The sequence below is a fragment of the Eumetopias jubatus genome, unplaced genomic scaffold, assembly GCF_037043125.1.
Source record: "Eumetopias jubatus isolate StellerSeaLion01/CBP00866 unplaced genomic scaffold, mEumJub1_p1.0 scaffold_12, whole genome shotgun sequence".
Lineage (NCBI taxonomy): Eukaryota > Metazoa > Chordata > Mammalia > Carnivora > Otariidae > Eumetopias > Eumetopias jubatus.
The window spans coordinates 24,476,553-24,490,105 of record NW_028274818.1 but is presented as its reverse complement, the minus strand read 5'-3'; the positions used below and the strand labels follow the sequence as shown (position 1 = coordinate 24,490,105).

Sequence of the window (13,553 nt, the reverse complement as noted above, 5' to 3'; positions counted from 1 at the left end):
GAAACTCCTGCCTTCTCTGAAAGATATGGATGTAACACCTACCTCATAGGGTTTCCCTTAGGAAGCATTGAGGTAATGTAGGTGATACGTTACACAGTGCTTTGCAGAATTCCAGTGATATATTTAAAAAGTCTCCGACAGGGGTGAGAGATTGGGTTTCCCTGAGAGGGGCTGCTGTGCACACCTGGCGTTCGGGCCCCTACTAAATTAAATCTTGCATATGAAAAGTTAAGGGCAGAGAGTCCATCCACCAAAAAAGAAAAAAAAAAGAAAAAAAATCCCAGTTGTTTGATTGGATGACACAGTTACACAAAGAAAAATTCCACATTGACTGTCCAAAGATGAGGCCTTCCACAGTGTCTGCCCACCACCACCATTCTTGGAGGGGGTCCTAATCCCACCTAGCTCCCCCCCCCGCCCCCAATTTGGGTTCCTCCTACACTTCTGACCCACCAGACTTTTCTTCTGAAGCGTCCCAGCCACAAGGCCGAAGTCAGAGGAGCCCAGAGGAGGACAATGCCACAGAACCTTCTCCCTTTGGGCCCCTACCCAGCAACATTTCCCGGGTGTGTGTGTGTGTGGGTGGGTGGGAGGTGACGCCAGACTGTGTTGTTGACTAAGTCGATTGCAGCACAGCTACTGAGGCAGGCTCTGCCCAGGTTGCTGAGGAAGGTTATTCACGGGAATATTGGAAATAGATACTAAAATTTAAATAATAAATAAATACGAAAACACATTATAGATAAATGTGTAAAGTAATCTCCCTTCTCTGTGAAAAAAGGCGATTAGTGAACACTGGAAGGATGTCAGAAACTAAGAAAAATATAACTTTATTAAATGAGGGAACAGATATGATGGAAGTAAGACTACTCGGCATACTTCTCATATTACTTTGACTTTTGAAGCCTGTAGGTGTTTGGACCACCTGGGTGCCTCAGTTGGTTAAGTGTCTGACTCTTGGCTTTCAGCTCAGATGATGATCTCAGGGTGGTGATATTGAGTCCCACACTGGGATCTGCTCTGCTGGGAGGAGTCTGCTTGAGTTTTTCTTTCTCTCCCTCTGGTCATCCCCCCTTCTCTCTCTCCCTGAAATAAATAAATAAAATCTTCTAAAAAATGTAGGTGTTTTTCATATTTTTAAGTTTAGCTTGAAAGAGGAAGAAACAAAATCTAAAACTGAGAAAAAAATACGAACACAAATAAGTGTAAGGCTCTATTAATCAGAGTTAAGAATTATTTCAAGTCATTTTTTTTGAAGAGAGTACTTACACTCACAGTCAAACATCCTGGGACAAAATAAGTGCAAAGACATTTTAAACTTCATTCAGCAGTTTAACTGCTAATAGTAACGTTTACATTATACTCTTAAGATTATTTTTAAAAATTCTGAAATATAAGAAATATAAGAATATATGAATAAAGAGAAAAGACAGAAAGTGTATTTAAAAGTTTCTCAGCCCTGTATTATTTATAACTCTGAATTGTAAGATCCAATAGGAGCCAATGAATTTTAAATTTCATTTCTATTTCAGATTTCTGACAAGCAAAAAGACATTTAATGACATTCCCATCTAGTACCAATAACACAGTTCTTGTATTCTAAACACTATTTCCCAATAAAGAGAATCAGACTTTTTTGGAAAGCTGCATGATTACGGGTGTTGGTCAGGGAAGTATACAGCGAGCCTGGAACATTGTGTTATGCTAAAAAGAAATGAAACACTCAGAAACTAGTGGGTATAACAAAGCAATCAGGAGCCAGTTTCAAGAGGCACTCACTAGCCAAATTTGGGATAATTTGAGCTTCAAAGAATAATGACTATAATTGTTTGTGACAAATTGAATAAATAAAAATTCATGAATCCGTGCTGATAGAATGTTAAAAAAAAAAAGACAAAACCTTTAAAGCCATCACAGGTCACTATCATCAAGTCCTTATTCCCAAAATTGGAAATTAAAGAGCAAAAATAAAGATTTCCCAAATCTTTTTAGGTAAAAGTTTAAGAAGTTGGCAAATTAACACTCACCTTTACATAAGACAATTAAAAGTGCAGAAAAATAATAGAATTTGTCTTAAAAATCACTATTTTGCAGGCAACAATGAAAACGATTAGTTATAGGCTGTACTGATTACAGGTTAAGTGTCCTAAATAGATTCCACAAGCATCAGGTGAAAGGTTTTGGAGAAATAGTATATATACCAATATTAATAGCAAAGATAACTTGCCAATTGTAACAATGTCCTTTAAACATGAGAAAACTGGCTGTCACTTGTGATTCAGATTTAGATAAACTGGCTCCATTATACACAGCCAGGTTACACATTCTAAGAATACCACTTGATTTGATGCAAAATGAAGTAACAAGATATCACCTTAAGATATATTTACCTTAATTATATCTTTATTTTCATCTTGAAGTTTTCATGTTTTTGTAGAAGTTAAAAATGTGTACAGTCAAGTGATTTTAACTAATTATGTTGTTGGAAATGTATGAACAGAAAAGTCGTATTTCAGACACTTGCGGTTGAATGTTTCCAAAACCAAATCATGAAGATGTCATTAGATTTGAAGATCATTACCAAAGAGGTCCCCATAATTCTCAACATATATTGCCTTACTTTTAATATATCTTTATTTTATTTTTAAAAAGATTTATTTACATATTTAAGTAATCTCTCCACCCAACGTGGGGCTCGTACTCACGACCGTGAGATCGTGAGCACACTCCATCGGATGAGCCTGCCAGGCACCCCATTAAAATAACCACCTTTACTGTGGTTCAAAGCTGATACATATTAAAGATAGAAAACATGGAAAATACAGGTGAGCCGTAAGGACTTAGCCACCAACTCTTACCCCTAGCATCTCTAAATTCGACTGTAGTTATTATAAATATTTTATTGTACTTCCAGACAATCTTTGTTCTATACACATTTATGCGTGTCCAAAGCATACTATGTATTTGTGTGTATGTGTGTGTGCATGTGTGTGTTTATACTTGATATCAGATTTTTTTGGTCACTTTTCATGTTATATTATGACAGTTAGGTATGTACCCAATTAGATTCTCATTTCTCTTTATGATTTGTTTGAATTTTTATGTGTGCTAGATAGCCATCTTGTAGAAGATCTTGCATTTCATCATTTGGTAGATAAGCACAAGTAGATAATAACAGCTTATATCTGGTAGATAAGGAAAAGCTAATAATAACTACTTACATCTTATTACTAACATAGGTATGACATAGTTATATTTTTATGTATTTTTGAAGTAAAATTATATTAAAGATGGAGAAAAGCATTTTCAACCATTTCCTCCGAAATGGAGAGTCTCAGGCAGCCCCAGAAGTTATGGAAGAAGCTATGAGAAAGTTAGAGGGAAAGATGGATGGAAGTAGGCACTGGAGTGATTGAATCTAATTTCTTGCCATAGATATTTTATGAGTAGGACACAAAGCATTTTGGTTTGCCAAGTTTTAATGAGGCGCTTTTAAGAAGTGATTTATCCCTCTCTCTGATTATAATTACATCATCCACAAAATATTTAATACAACTTCTGATTTATGAATGTAAATGAGTTACACAATACTTGACAAAATAAACTGAGAATTGGATTGATAATGAAAAATTCTGAGTAAATGTACATATTTTTATGTTAGGACTGCATCTTCAAAACCATTTTTCCGAACATTCAGGATACGTCAGTTTCCCTTCCCAACAGGTGGCTCGGAATGTATGCGGCGGGCTCTTTTGACGATATCCAGAGATACATTCAAATTCAATAACATCCCTTGTTTTAGAATAAATTTTTTTCTCAGAAGACCATCGTAATTGTATATTATGTGTTCTCATGATGTCTTCTGATACTGTACAGGCCTCTGAAGATTAAAAAAAGAGAATATAAAACATTGAAAACAGAATTTCAGACTTTTTTAAAAGATTTTTTTGAATTTTCTTTTTTAATTAAAAGTTTTTTTAATTTTATTATGTTAATCACCATACATTACATCATTAGTTTTTGATGTAGTGTTTCATGATTCATTGTTTGCATATAACACCCAGTGCTCCATTCAATACGTGCCCTCTTTAATACCCATCACCAGGCTAACCCATCTCCCCACCCCCCTTCCCTCTGGAACCCTCAGTTTGTTTCTCAGAGTCCATCGTCTGTCATGGTACGTCTCCCCCTCCGATTTCCCCCCCTTCATTTTTCCCTTCCTACTATCTTCTTCTTTTTTTTTTTTAACATATAATGTATTATTTGTTTCAGAGTTACAGGTCTGTGATTCAACAGTCTTACACAACTCACAGTACTCACCGTAGCACATACCCTCCCCAATGTCTATCACCCAGCCACCCCATCCCTCCCAACCCCCGCCACTCTAGCAAACCTCAGTTTGTTTCCTGAGATTAAGAATTCCTCCTATCAGAGAGATCATATGATACATGTCTTTCTCTGATTGACTTATTTCTCTCAGCATAATACCCTCCATTTCCATACACGTCATTGCAAATGGCAAGATTTCATTTCTTTTGAAGGCTGCATAATATTCCATTGTGTATATATACCACCTCTTCTTTATCCATTCATCTGTCGGTGGACATCTTGGCTCTTTCCATAGTTTGGCTATTGTGGACATTGCTGCTATAAACATTGGGGTGCACGTAGCCCTTTGGAACCCTACATTTGTATCTTTGGGGTAAATACCCAGTAGTGCAATTGCTAGATCGTATGGTAGCTCTATTTTCAATTTTTTGAGGAACCTCCATACTGTTTTCCAGAGTGGCTACACCAGCTTGTGTTCCCACCAAAAGTGTAGGAGGGTTGCCCTTTCTCCGCATCCCTGCCAACATCTGTCGTTTCCTGACTTGTTATTTTTAGCCATTCTGACTGGTGTGGGGTGGTATCTCATTGAGGTTTTCATTTGGATTTCCCTGATGCCGAGCGATGTTGAGCACTTTTTCATGTGTCTGTTGGCCATTTGGATGTCTTCTTTGGAAAAATGTCTGTTCATGTCTTCTGTCCATTTCTTGATTGGATCATTTGTTCTTTGGGTGTTGAGTTTGAGAAGTTCTTTATAGATTTTGGATATTAGCCCTTTATCTGATATGTCATTTGCAAATATCTTCTCCCATTCTGTCGGTTGTCTTTTGGTTTTGTGGACTGTTTCTTTTGCTGTGCAAAAGCTTTTTATCCTGATGAAGTCCCAATAGTTCATTTTTGCACTTGCTTCCCTTGCCTTTGGCGATGTTTCTAGGAAGAAGTTGCTGCGGCTGAGGTTGAAGAGCTTGCTACCTGTGTTCTCCTTCAGGATTTTGATGGACTCCTGTCTCACATTTAGGTCTTTCAACCATTTTGAGTCTATTTCTTGTGTGTGGTGTAAGAAATGGTCCAGTTTTATTCTTCTGCATGTGGCTGTCCAATTTTCCCAACACCATTTGTTGAAGAGGCTGTCTTTTTTCCTTTGGACATTCTTTCCTGCTTTGTCAAAGATGAGTTGACCATAGAGTTGAGGGTCCATTTCTGGGCTCTCGATTCTGTTCCATTGAGCTATGTGTCCGTTTTTGTGCCAGAACCATACTGTCTTGATGATGACAGCTTTGTAATGGAGCCTGAAGTCCGGAATTGTGATGCCGCCAGCTTTGCTTTTCTTTTTCAACATTCCTCTGGCTATTCGAGGTCTTTTCTGGTTCCACACAAATTTTAGGATTATTTGTTCCATTTCTTTGAAAAAAGTGGATGGTATTTTGATAGGGATTGCACTGAATGTGTAGATTGCCCTAGGTAGCATTGACATCTTCACAATATTTGTTCTTCCAATCCATGAGCATGAAATGTTTTTCCATTTCTTTGTGTCTTCCTCAAATTCTTTCATGAGTATTCTATAGTTTTCTGAGTACAGATTCTTTGCCTCTTTGGTTAGATTTATTCCTAGGTATCTTATGGTTTTGGGTGCAAATGTCAAGGGGATCGACTCCTTAATTTCTCTTTCTTCCATTTTGTTGTTGGTGTATAGGAATGCCACTGATTTCTGTGCATTAATTTTATATCCTGCCACTTGACTGAATTCCTGTATGAGTTCTAGCAGTTTTGGGGTGGAGTCTTTTGGGTTTTCCACATAAAGTATCACATCATCTGCAAAGAGTGAGAGTTTGACTTCTTCTTTGCCAATTCGGATGCCTTTTATTTCTTTTTGCTGTCTGATTGCTGTGGCTAGGACTTCTAGTACTATGCTGAATAGCAGTGGTGATAGTGGACATCCCTGCCACGTTCCTGACCTTAAGGGGAAAGCTCTCAGTTTTTCCCCATTGAGAATGATATTCGCTGTGGGTCTTTCATAGATGGCTTTTATGATCTTGAGGTATGTACCCTCTAACCCTATACTCTAAAGAGTTTTGATCAAGAAAGGATGCTGTACTTCGTCAAATGCTTTTTCTGCATCTATTGAGAGGACCATATGGTTCTTGTTCTTTCTTTTATTAATGTATTGTATCACGTTGATTGATTTGCAGATGTTGAACCAACCTTGCAGGCCAGGAATAAATCCCATTTGGGCATGGTGAGTAATCCTTTTAATGTACTGTTGGAGCCTATTGGCTAGTATTTTGGTGAGAATTTTTGCATCCCTGTTCCTCAGGGATATTGGTCTGTAATTCTCCTTTTTGATAGGGTCTTTGTCTGGTTTTGAGATCAATGTAATGGTGGCCTCATAAAACGAGTTTGGAAGTTTTCCTTCCATTTCTATTTTTTGGAACAGTTTCAGAAGAATAGGTATTAATTCTTCTTTAAATGTTTGGTAGAATTGCCCTGGGAAGCCATCTGGCCCTGGGCTCTTGTTTGTCGGGAGATTTTTGACGACTACTTCAATTTCCTTAGTGGTTAAGGGTCTGTTCAGGTTTTCTATTTCTTCCTGGTTCAGTTTTGGTAGTTTATACATCTCTAGGAATGTATCCATTTCTTCCAGGTTATCTAATTTGCTGGCATAGAGTTGCTCATAATATATTCTTATAATTGTTCGTATTTCTTTGGTGTTGGTTGTGATCTCTCCTCTTTCATTCATGATTTTATTGATTTGGGTCCTTTCTATTTTCTTTTTGATATGTCTGGCCTGGAGTTTATCAATCTTATTAATTCTTTTAAAGAACCAGCTCCTAGTTTTGTTGATCTGTTCTACTGTTCTTTTGGTTTCTATTTCATTGATTTCTGCTCTGATCTTTATTATTTCTCTTCTCCTGCTGGGTTTAGGCTTTATTTGCTGTTCTTTCTCCAGCTCCTTTAGGTGTAGGGTTAGGTTGTGTATTTGACACCTTTCTTGTTTCTTGAGAAAGGCCTGTATTGCTATATTCTTTCCTCTTAGGACTGCCTTTGCTGCATCCCAAAGATTTTGAACAGTTGTGTTTTCATTTTCATTGGTTTCCATGAATTTTGTTAATTCTTCTTTAATTTCCTGGTTGATCCATTCATTCTTTAGTTGGATGCTCTTTAGCCTCCATGTATTTGAGTTCTTTCCCACTTTCCTTTTGTGATTCAGTTCTAGTTTCAAAGCATTTTGGTCCAAAAATACGTAGGGAATGATCCCAATCTTTTGGTACTGGTTGAGACCTGATTTGTGACCTAGGATGTGATCTATTCTGGAGAATGTTCCATGGGCACTAGAGAAGAATGTGTATTCTGTTGCTTTGGGATGGAATGTTCTGAATATATCTGTGAAGTCCATTTGGTCCAGTGTGTCATTTAAAGTCTTTATTTCCTTGTTGATCTTTTGCTTAGGTGATCTGTCCATTTCAGTGAGGGGGTGTTAAACTCCCTTACTATTATTATATTGGTGTCGATGTCTTTGCTTTTGTTATTAATTGGCTTATTTAATTGGCTGCTCCCAAGTTAGGGGCATAGATATTTACAATTGTTAGATCTTCTTGTTGGATAGACCTTTTAATTCCGATATAGTGTCCTTCCTCATCTCTTATTATAGTCTTTGGTTTAAAATCTAATTTGTCTGATATAAGGATTCCACCCCATCTTTCTTTGGGTGTCCATTAGCATGGTACATGGTTTTCCATCCCCTCACTTTCAATCTGGAGGTGTCTTTGGGTCTAAAATGAGTCTCTTGCAGGCATCATATCGATGGGTCTTGTTTTTTTTATCCAGTCTGATACTCTGTGTCTTTTGATTGGGGCATTTAACCCATTTACATTCAGGGTAACTATTGAAAGATATACATTTAGTGCCACTGTATTGCCTGTAAGGTGACTGTTACTGTATATTGTCTTTGTTCCTTTCTGTCTATGTTACTTTTAGGCTCTCTCTTTGCTTAGAGGACCCCTTTCAATACTTCTTGGAGGGCTGGTTTCGTGTTTGCAAATTCCTTTAGTTCTTGTTTGTCCTGGAAGTTTTTTATCTCTCCTTCTATTTTCAATGACGGCCTAGCTGGATATAGTATTCTTGGCTGCCTATTTTTCTCATTTAGTGCTCTGAATCTATCATGCCAGTCCTTTCTGGCCTGCCAGGTCTCTGTGGATAGGTCTGTTGCCAATCTAATCTTTCTACCATTATAGGTTACAGATCTCTTGTCCCAAGCTGCTTTCAGGATTTTCTCTCTGTCTCTGAGACTTGTAAGTTTTACTATTAGATGTTGGGGTGTTGACTTATTTTTATTGATTTTGAGGGGGGTTCTCTGTGCCTCCTGGATTTTGATGCCTGTGTCCTTCCCCAAATTAGGGAATTTCTCTGCTATATTTTGCTCCAATTTACCTTCTGCCCTTTCTCTCTTTCTTCTTCTTTTGGGATCCCAATTATTACAATATTGTTTCATCTTTGGTATCACTTATCTCTCGAATTCTGCCCTCGTGATCCTGTAGTTGTTTATCTCTTTTCTCAGCTTCTTTATTTTCCATCATTTGGTCTTCTATATCACCAATTCTCTCTTCTGCCTCTTTTATCCTAGCAGTTAGAGCCTCCATGTTTTATTACACCTCATTAATAGCCTTTTTTATTTCAACTTGGTTAGATTTTAGTTCTCTTATTTCCCCAGAAAGGGTTTCTCTAATATCTTCCATACTTTTTTCAGGCCCAGCTAGTACCTTTATAATTGTCATTCTGAACTCCAGTTCCGACATCTTACTAATGTCCGAATCGATAAGGTCCCTGGCAGTCAGTACTGACTCTTGTTCTTTTTTTTTTTTTTTGAGGTCATTTTTCCCATCTTGTCATTTTGTCCAGAGGAGAATAGATGGATGAGAGAACAAAAGGCTAACAGGGTAAGAATGACAGCAGAAAAATACACACTAAACAAATCAAAAGAGACCTGAAATAGGGGGAATAGGAAGGGAAAGAAAGAAAAAAGAAAAAAAAGGAAAAGAAAAAGATAAAAAAAAGAATATGATTCAAATATAATCAGGCTGGTGAAGAGATCAGTGCCACACGCTAGATATTGGGCATATTTTGGTCTCTTAGAAGAAACTGCCTCCCAAAATTTTAAAGAAAGAAAAGCTTATATATATGTACAAAAATAAGTGTCAATATGATGAAGGGATGGAATATGACTGTAACAATGAAAATTATAAAAGATTTTATAAAAGGAAGCAATAAGATAAGAATTCGGTTGAAAAGAGAAAGAAGAGAAATTAAAAAAAAGGGGGGAGGAGAGAATGTCATCAGGCAGGAGACTAGAACAAAGACATACACTAGAGATTTAGGGTACATTTTGGTCTGTTAGAAGAAACTGTATCCCAAAATTTTATTTTTATTTTTTAAAGATTTTATTTATTTATTTGACATAGTGAGAGAGAGCACAAGCCGGAAGAGCAGCAGAGGGAGAAGCAGGCTCCCTGCTGAGCAAGGAGCCCGATGTGGGACTCGATCCCAGGACCCTGGGATCATGACCTGAGCTGAAGGCATATGTTAAACCGACTGAGCCACCCAGGCATCCCCTGTATTCCAAAATTTTAGAGAGAAAACAACTTATATATATATACCAAAATAAAGTTAACTACTATGAAGGGATAGAATATGACTCTAAAAATGAAAAATAAAAAAGATTTTAAAAAAGGGACTGATAAGATGTTGGTTGAAAAAGGGAAAAAGAAAAATTAAGAAAAAAAGAAAAAGAAAATTTAAAAAATTTGAAAGACTAAAGAATCATGGAAAAAAAGCCATTAATTCTATGTACAGTATTCCCGTAGTGCTGGAGTTCTGCCATTCTCATTGATCTGTAAACTTGGTCTTGGCTGGCTGTTGTGCTGATCTTCTGGGGGAGGGGCCTGTTGCCCTGGTTCCCAAATGTCTTTGCCGGAGGTGGAATTGTCCCACCCTTGCTGGGTCCGGGCTAAGTAATCCGCTCGGGTTTGCTCTCGGGAGCTTCTGTTCCCTGCAACCTTTCGGTACAGCTTTGGAGGATGAGAGTGAAAATGGCGGCCTCCCAATCTCTGCCCCAGAGGAAACGAGAACTCGGGGCTCCTCTCCTCAGTGCGCCCCCAGAGAAAAGCAGTCAGTCACTCCTGTCTCCCCGGTCTCCGGCCGCACTTCAAGCTCACCCAGCCTGTGACCAAGCGTTTCTATCTCTGGCACAGGACTCTGTGTGGAGTCTCCAAACCCAGCAGATCCCTGCAGTGTGCTCTCCCGCTGCTCCTCCCGGAGGAGGAGGGGGAGTCTCCCCGGATCTGCCGCTTGTTGGGTCCCTGCTGGAGGAGCAGTGGCCCAGCTGTCACCGATCACAGTTTATGGCAACCCCGAGTTGAGAGCCCGCGCCTCGGCTCCGTCTCTGCAGCCGGCTTCCCCCATCTGATACCTGGGAGCTCTGCTGCACTCAGGCACCACCGGTCTTTCTGTGACCCCAAGGGTCCTGAGACCACACTGTCCTGAGAGGGTTCCACGCCCCGCTTAGCCACTGGAGCGACGTCCCTCCGCCATCTTGCTCCTCCCCCCGAAACTTTTTAAAATATTTTATTTATTTATTTGATACAGAGAGAGAGAGAGAGAGTGAGCACACAAGCAGGGGGAGCAGCAGAGAGAGAGAGAGAAGCCGACTCTCTGCTGAGCAGGGATCCCAACGCGGTGCTCCATCCCAGGACCCTGGGATCATGAACTGAGCTGAAAGCAGACGCTTAACCACGCATGCGCCCCAGAATTTTAGACTTTCAAGTAGAATCTTCTACACTGGTCCAGGGCTTCATTTTCAAAACCTTTTCCAAACCAATTCACTGAAAACCCATCGTGTCGATTTAAATCACTTTAAATGATTAATGATGTAACATGAGGTACTATGTTTAAGATTATAACATCATTAAATGTTATAATCAAGGATTCATAATGTCAATTTTAACATGAAGAAATCAAGTCCTTTCATTAAAGGATATTTTGCTAGAACAAGAGTTTTTTTCCCAGCTTTTTTTCTTCACACATTAGTATTTGGTAGTCAGCATTCAACAAATGTTTGTTAATCCATGAACATTCTATTAATAAGCAAAACATCTATTACACTGATTTTCCCAGGATCCATGAGAATATTGAAATATTTACCTAAGCATTTTGGTGGTGATGACCACAGTCCATTTCTACATCTTATGGTCCTCTGTCCCTGAAGTACATAGAAGGACTGGCATTTGTACTCTACTGTTGATCCCGGAGCATATGTTGATGATGGGAATGAGGTAATGTCTCCATTTTCAATAGGTGGAGGAGGCCCACATTTTCCTTTAGAATCTAAAAAAAAAAAAAAATTTATTTGATTTATTGAAAAACCAAAGAAAAACAGGTTAAAATAAAGCAAATAAAAATATAGCACAATATTCAATATCAAGACTTGTGATTTCTGTCGACAGAAAGCATTCACTGAAGAAATTTTATTTTATTTTATTTTTTAAAAATTTGATTTGGGACGCCTGGATGGATTAGTCGGTTAAGCATCTGCCTTCAGCTCAGGTCATGATCCCGGGGTCCTGGGATCGAGTCCTGCATTGTGCTCCTTGCTCAGCAGGGAGCCAGCTTCTCCCTCTGCCTGACGCTTCCCCTGCTTGTGCTCTCCCTCTCTCTCTCTGACAAATCAATAAATATTTATTTATTTGCGAGAGAGAGAAAGTCAGTGAGAGATAGAGAGAGAAGCCCAGAGGGAGAGGCAGAGGGAGAAGCAGACTCCCTGCTGAGCAGAAAGACCTGGGATCATGACCTGAGCCAAAGGCAGATGCTTAACCAACTGAGCCACCCACGCGCCCCCATTGAAGAAATTTTAATCACTTAAAGTGAGAATTACAATGCTAAGGCTTTCCTTTTATCCCACATGAAAGCACACCTGAAGCATTAACAAATATATCTGCTTTATGTATTCTGGTGTTAAAAAATGTTTTTGTTCCTGAATAAATACTGGACAGATGGATAGCTAATGGAAACAAAGACACTTTCTTGTTACATACAACATACTGCAGTGGCTATTGGATCTCTAGTCATTGTTTATTGATTTTCATTTATCTTATAAAGGGAACATCAACTTCTTTAATTAAAGTCAAAGAATTACACATTTGTATAATGGGAAAGAGAATTGTTGGCTTCCTGTTCTGGACATGATGAGGTAGAGACCTTTCTGCTTATTCCTTCTCAGTATCACTAAAAATATAAAAACCAGCAAAAGAGATGGTGAAGGATGTAGAGAAGATGTCGATCGGATCAGAGGCCTTGGTATTCAAGGAATTATACTGCAGTGAGTTGTTTGGGTTTTCATGTTGCCTCCTATGGATCCTGGACTGGGCACTGAAGAAGACTAGAACCCAGAAATCATATCAAGTTCAGGGAAAAAAAGTTCCAAGTATTGTCTGCTCTTGTTAGCCAAAGGCTCAGGAAAGGAGTATTCTAGGAAGACAGAAATATTTCTTTTTACAATAGTTGAATTACTCCTGGAAAACATAGAAGAAACCTTGACCAACTCTCTCCCCATGTTGATCAGAGACCAACAGTGATCAACAGAGGTCAAAGGTGGAACCTAGACTTCTATCCACAGTCAGGAAGCAAGACACCTCTCCCCTTACCATGGTGTCGTGGAGGCCAACTGGGAAGCCTGGACTTGCACTCTGCAGTAGTGGAGGCCTGGTAAATAAGAGATTTCGATAAAATCCAGAATCTTAACACAACACCCGAAATGTCTAGAATACAATTGAAAATCACTCATCATACCAAGGACCAGGAAAATCTCAAAAGAGAAAAGATAATCAACAGATCACAACACTTCTATGACACAGATACTGGAATTATTTGGCAATGGTTTTTAAAATTCCAGTGGGAATTATAGAACTAAAAATTATAATAATGGAATTTAAAACGAACACCTCACTGGATGGGCTCAATCATGGATTACAGATGACAGAAGGCTAAATAAACTTGCATACAGAATACAAATTACTCACTTTGAAAGTAGACTGAAAACAAAACCAAAAAAACTTCTAAAAATACTGACTGAAAATTTCCCAAATTGGGCACAAGGCATAAACATTCATATTGAAAAAGCCAAACAGGACAAACCCAAAGAAATTCATGCCAAGATAAGCCACACTCAACTGAGGAAA

General features: G+C 38.6%; 1 protein-coding gene across 1 annotated transcript in view; it reads right to left on the bottom strand.

Annotated features, from left to right (window-relative positions):
- Positions 1-3,461: 3,461 nt before the first annotated feature.
- Positions 3,462-13,553, bottom strand: part of LOC114202783 (complement factor H) — an 88,544-nt gene continuing 78,452 nt past the window's right edge. Inside the window, exons 21-22 of the mRNA XM_088016999.1 lie at positions 11,521-11,703; positions 3,462-3,880 (exon numbers count right to left, since the gene is read on the bottom strand). Coding sequence (XP_087873125.1) covers positions 3,672-3,880; positions 11,521-11,703 — 392 coding nt within the window. The 3' untranslated portion in view covers positions 3,462-3,671. The remainder of the gene's footprint in view (positions 3,881-11,520; positions 11,704-13,553) is intronic.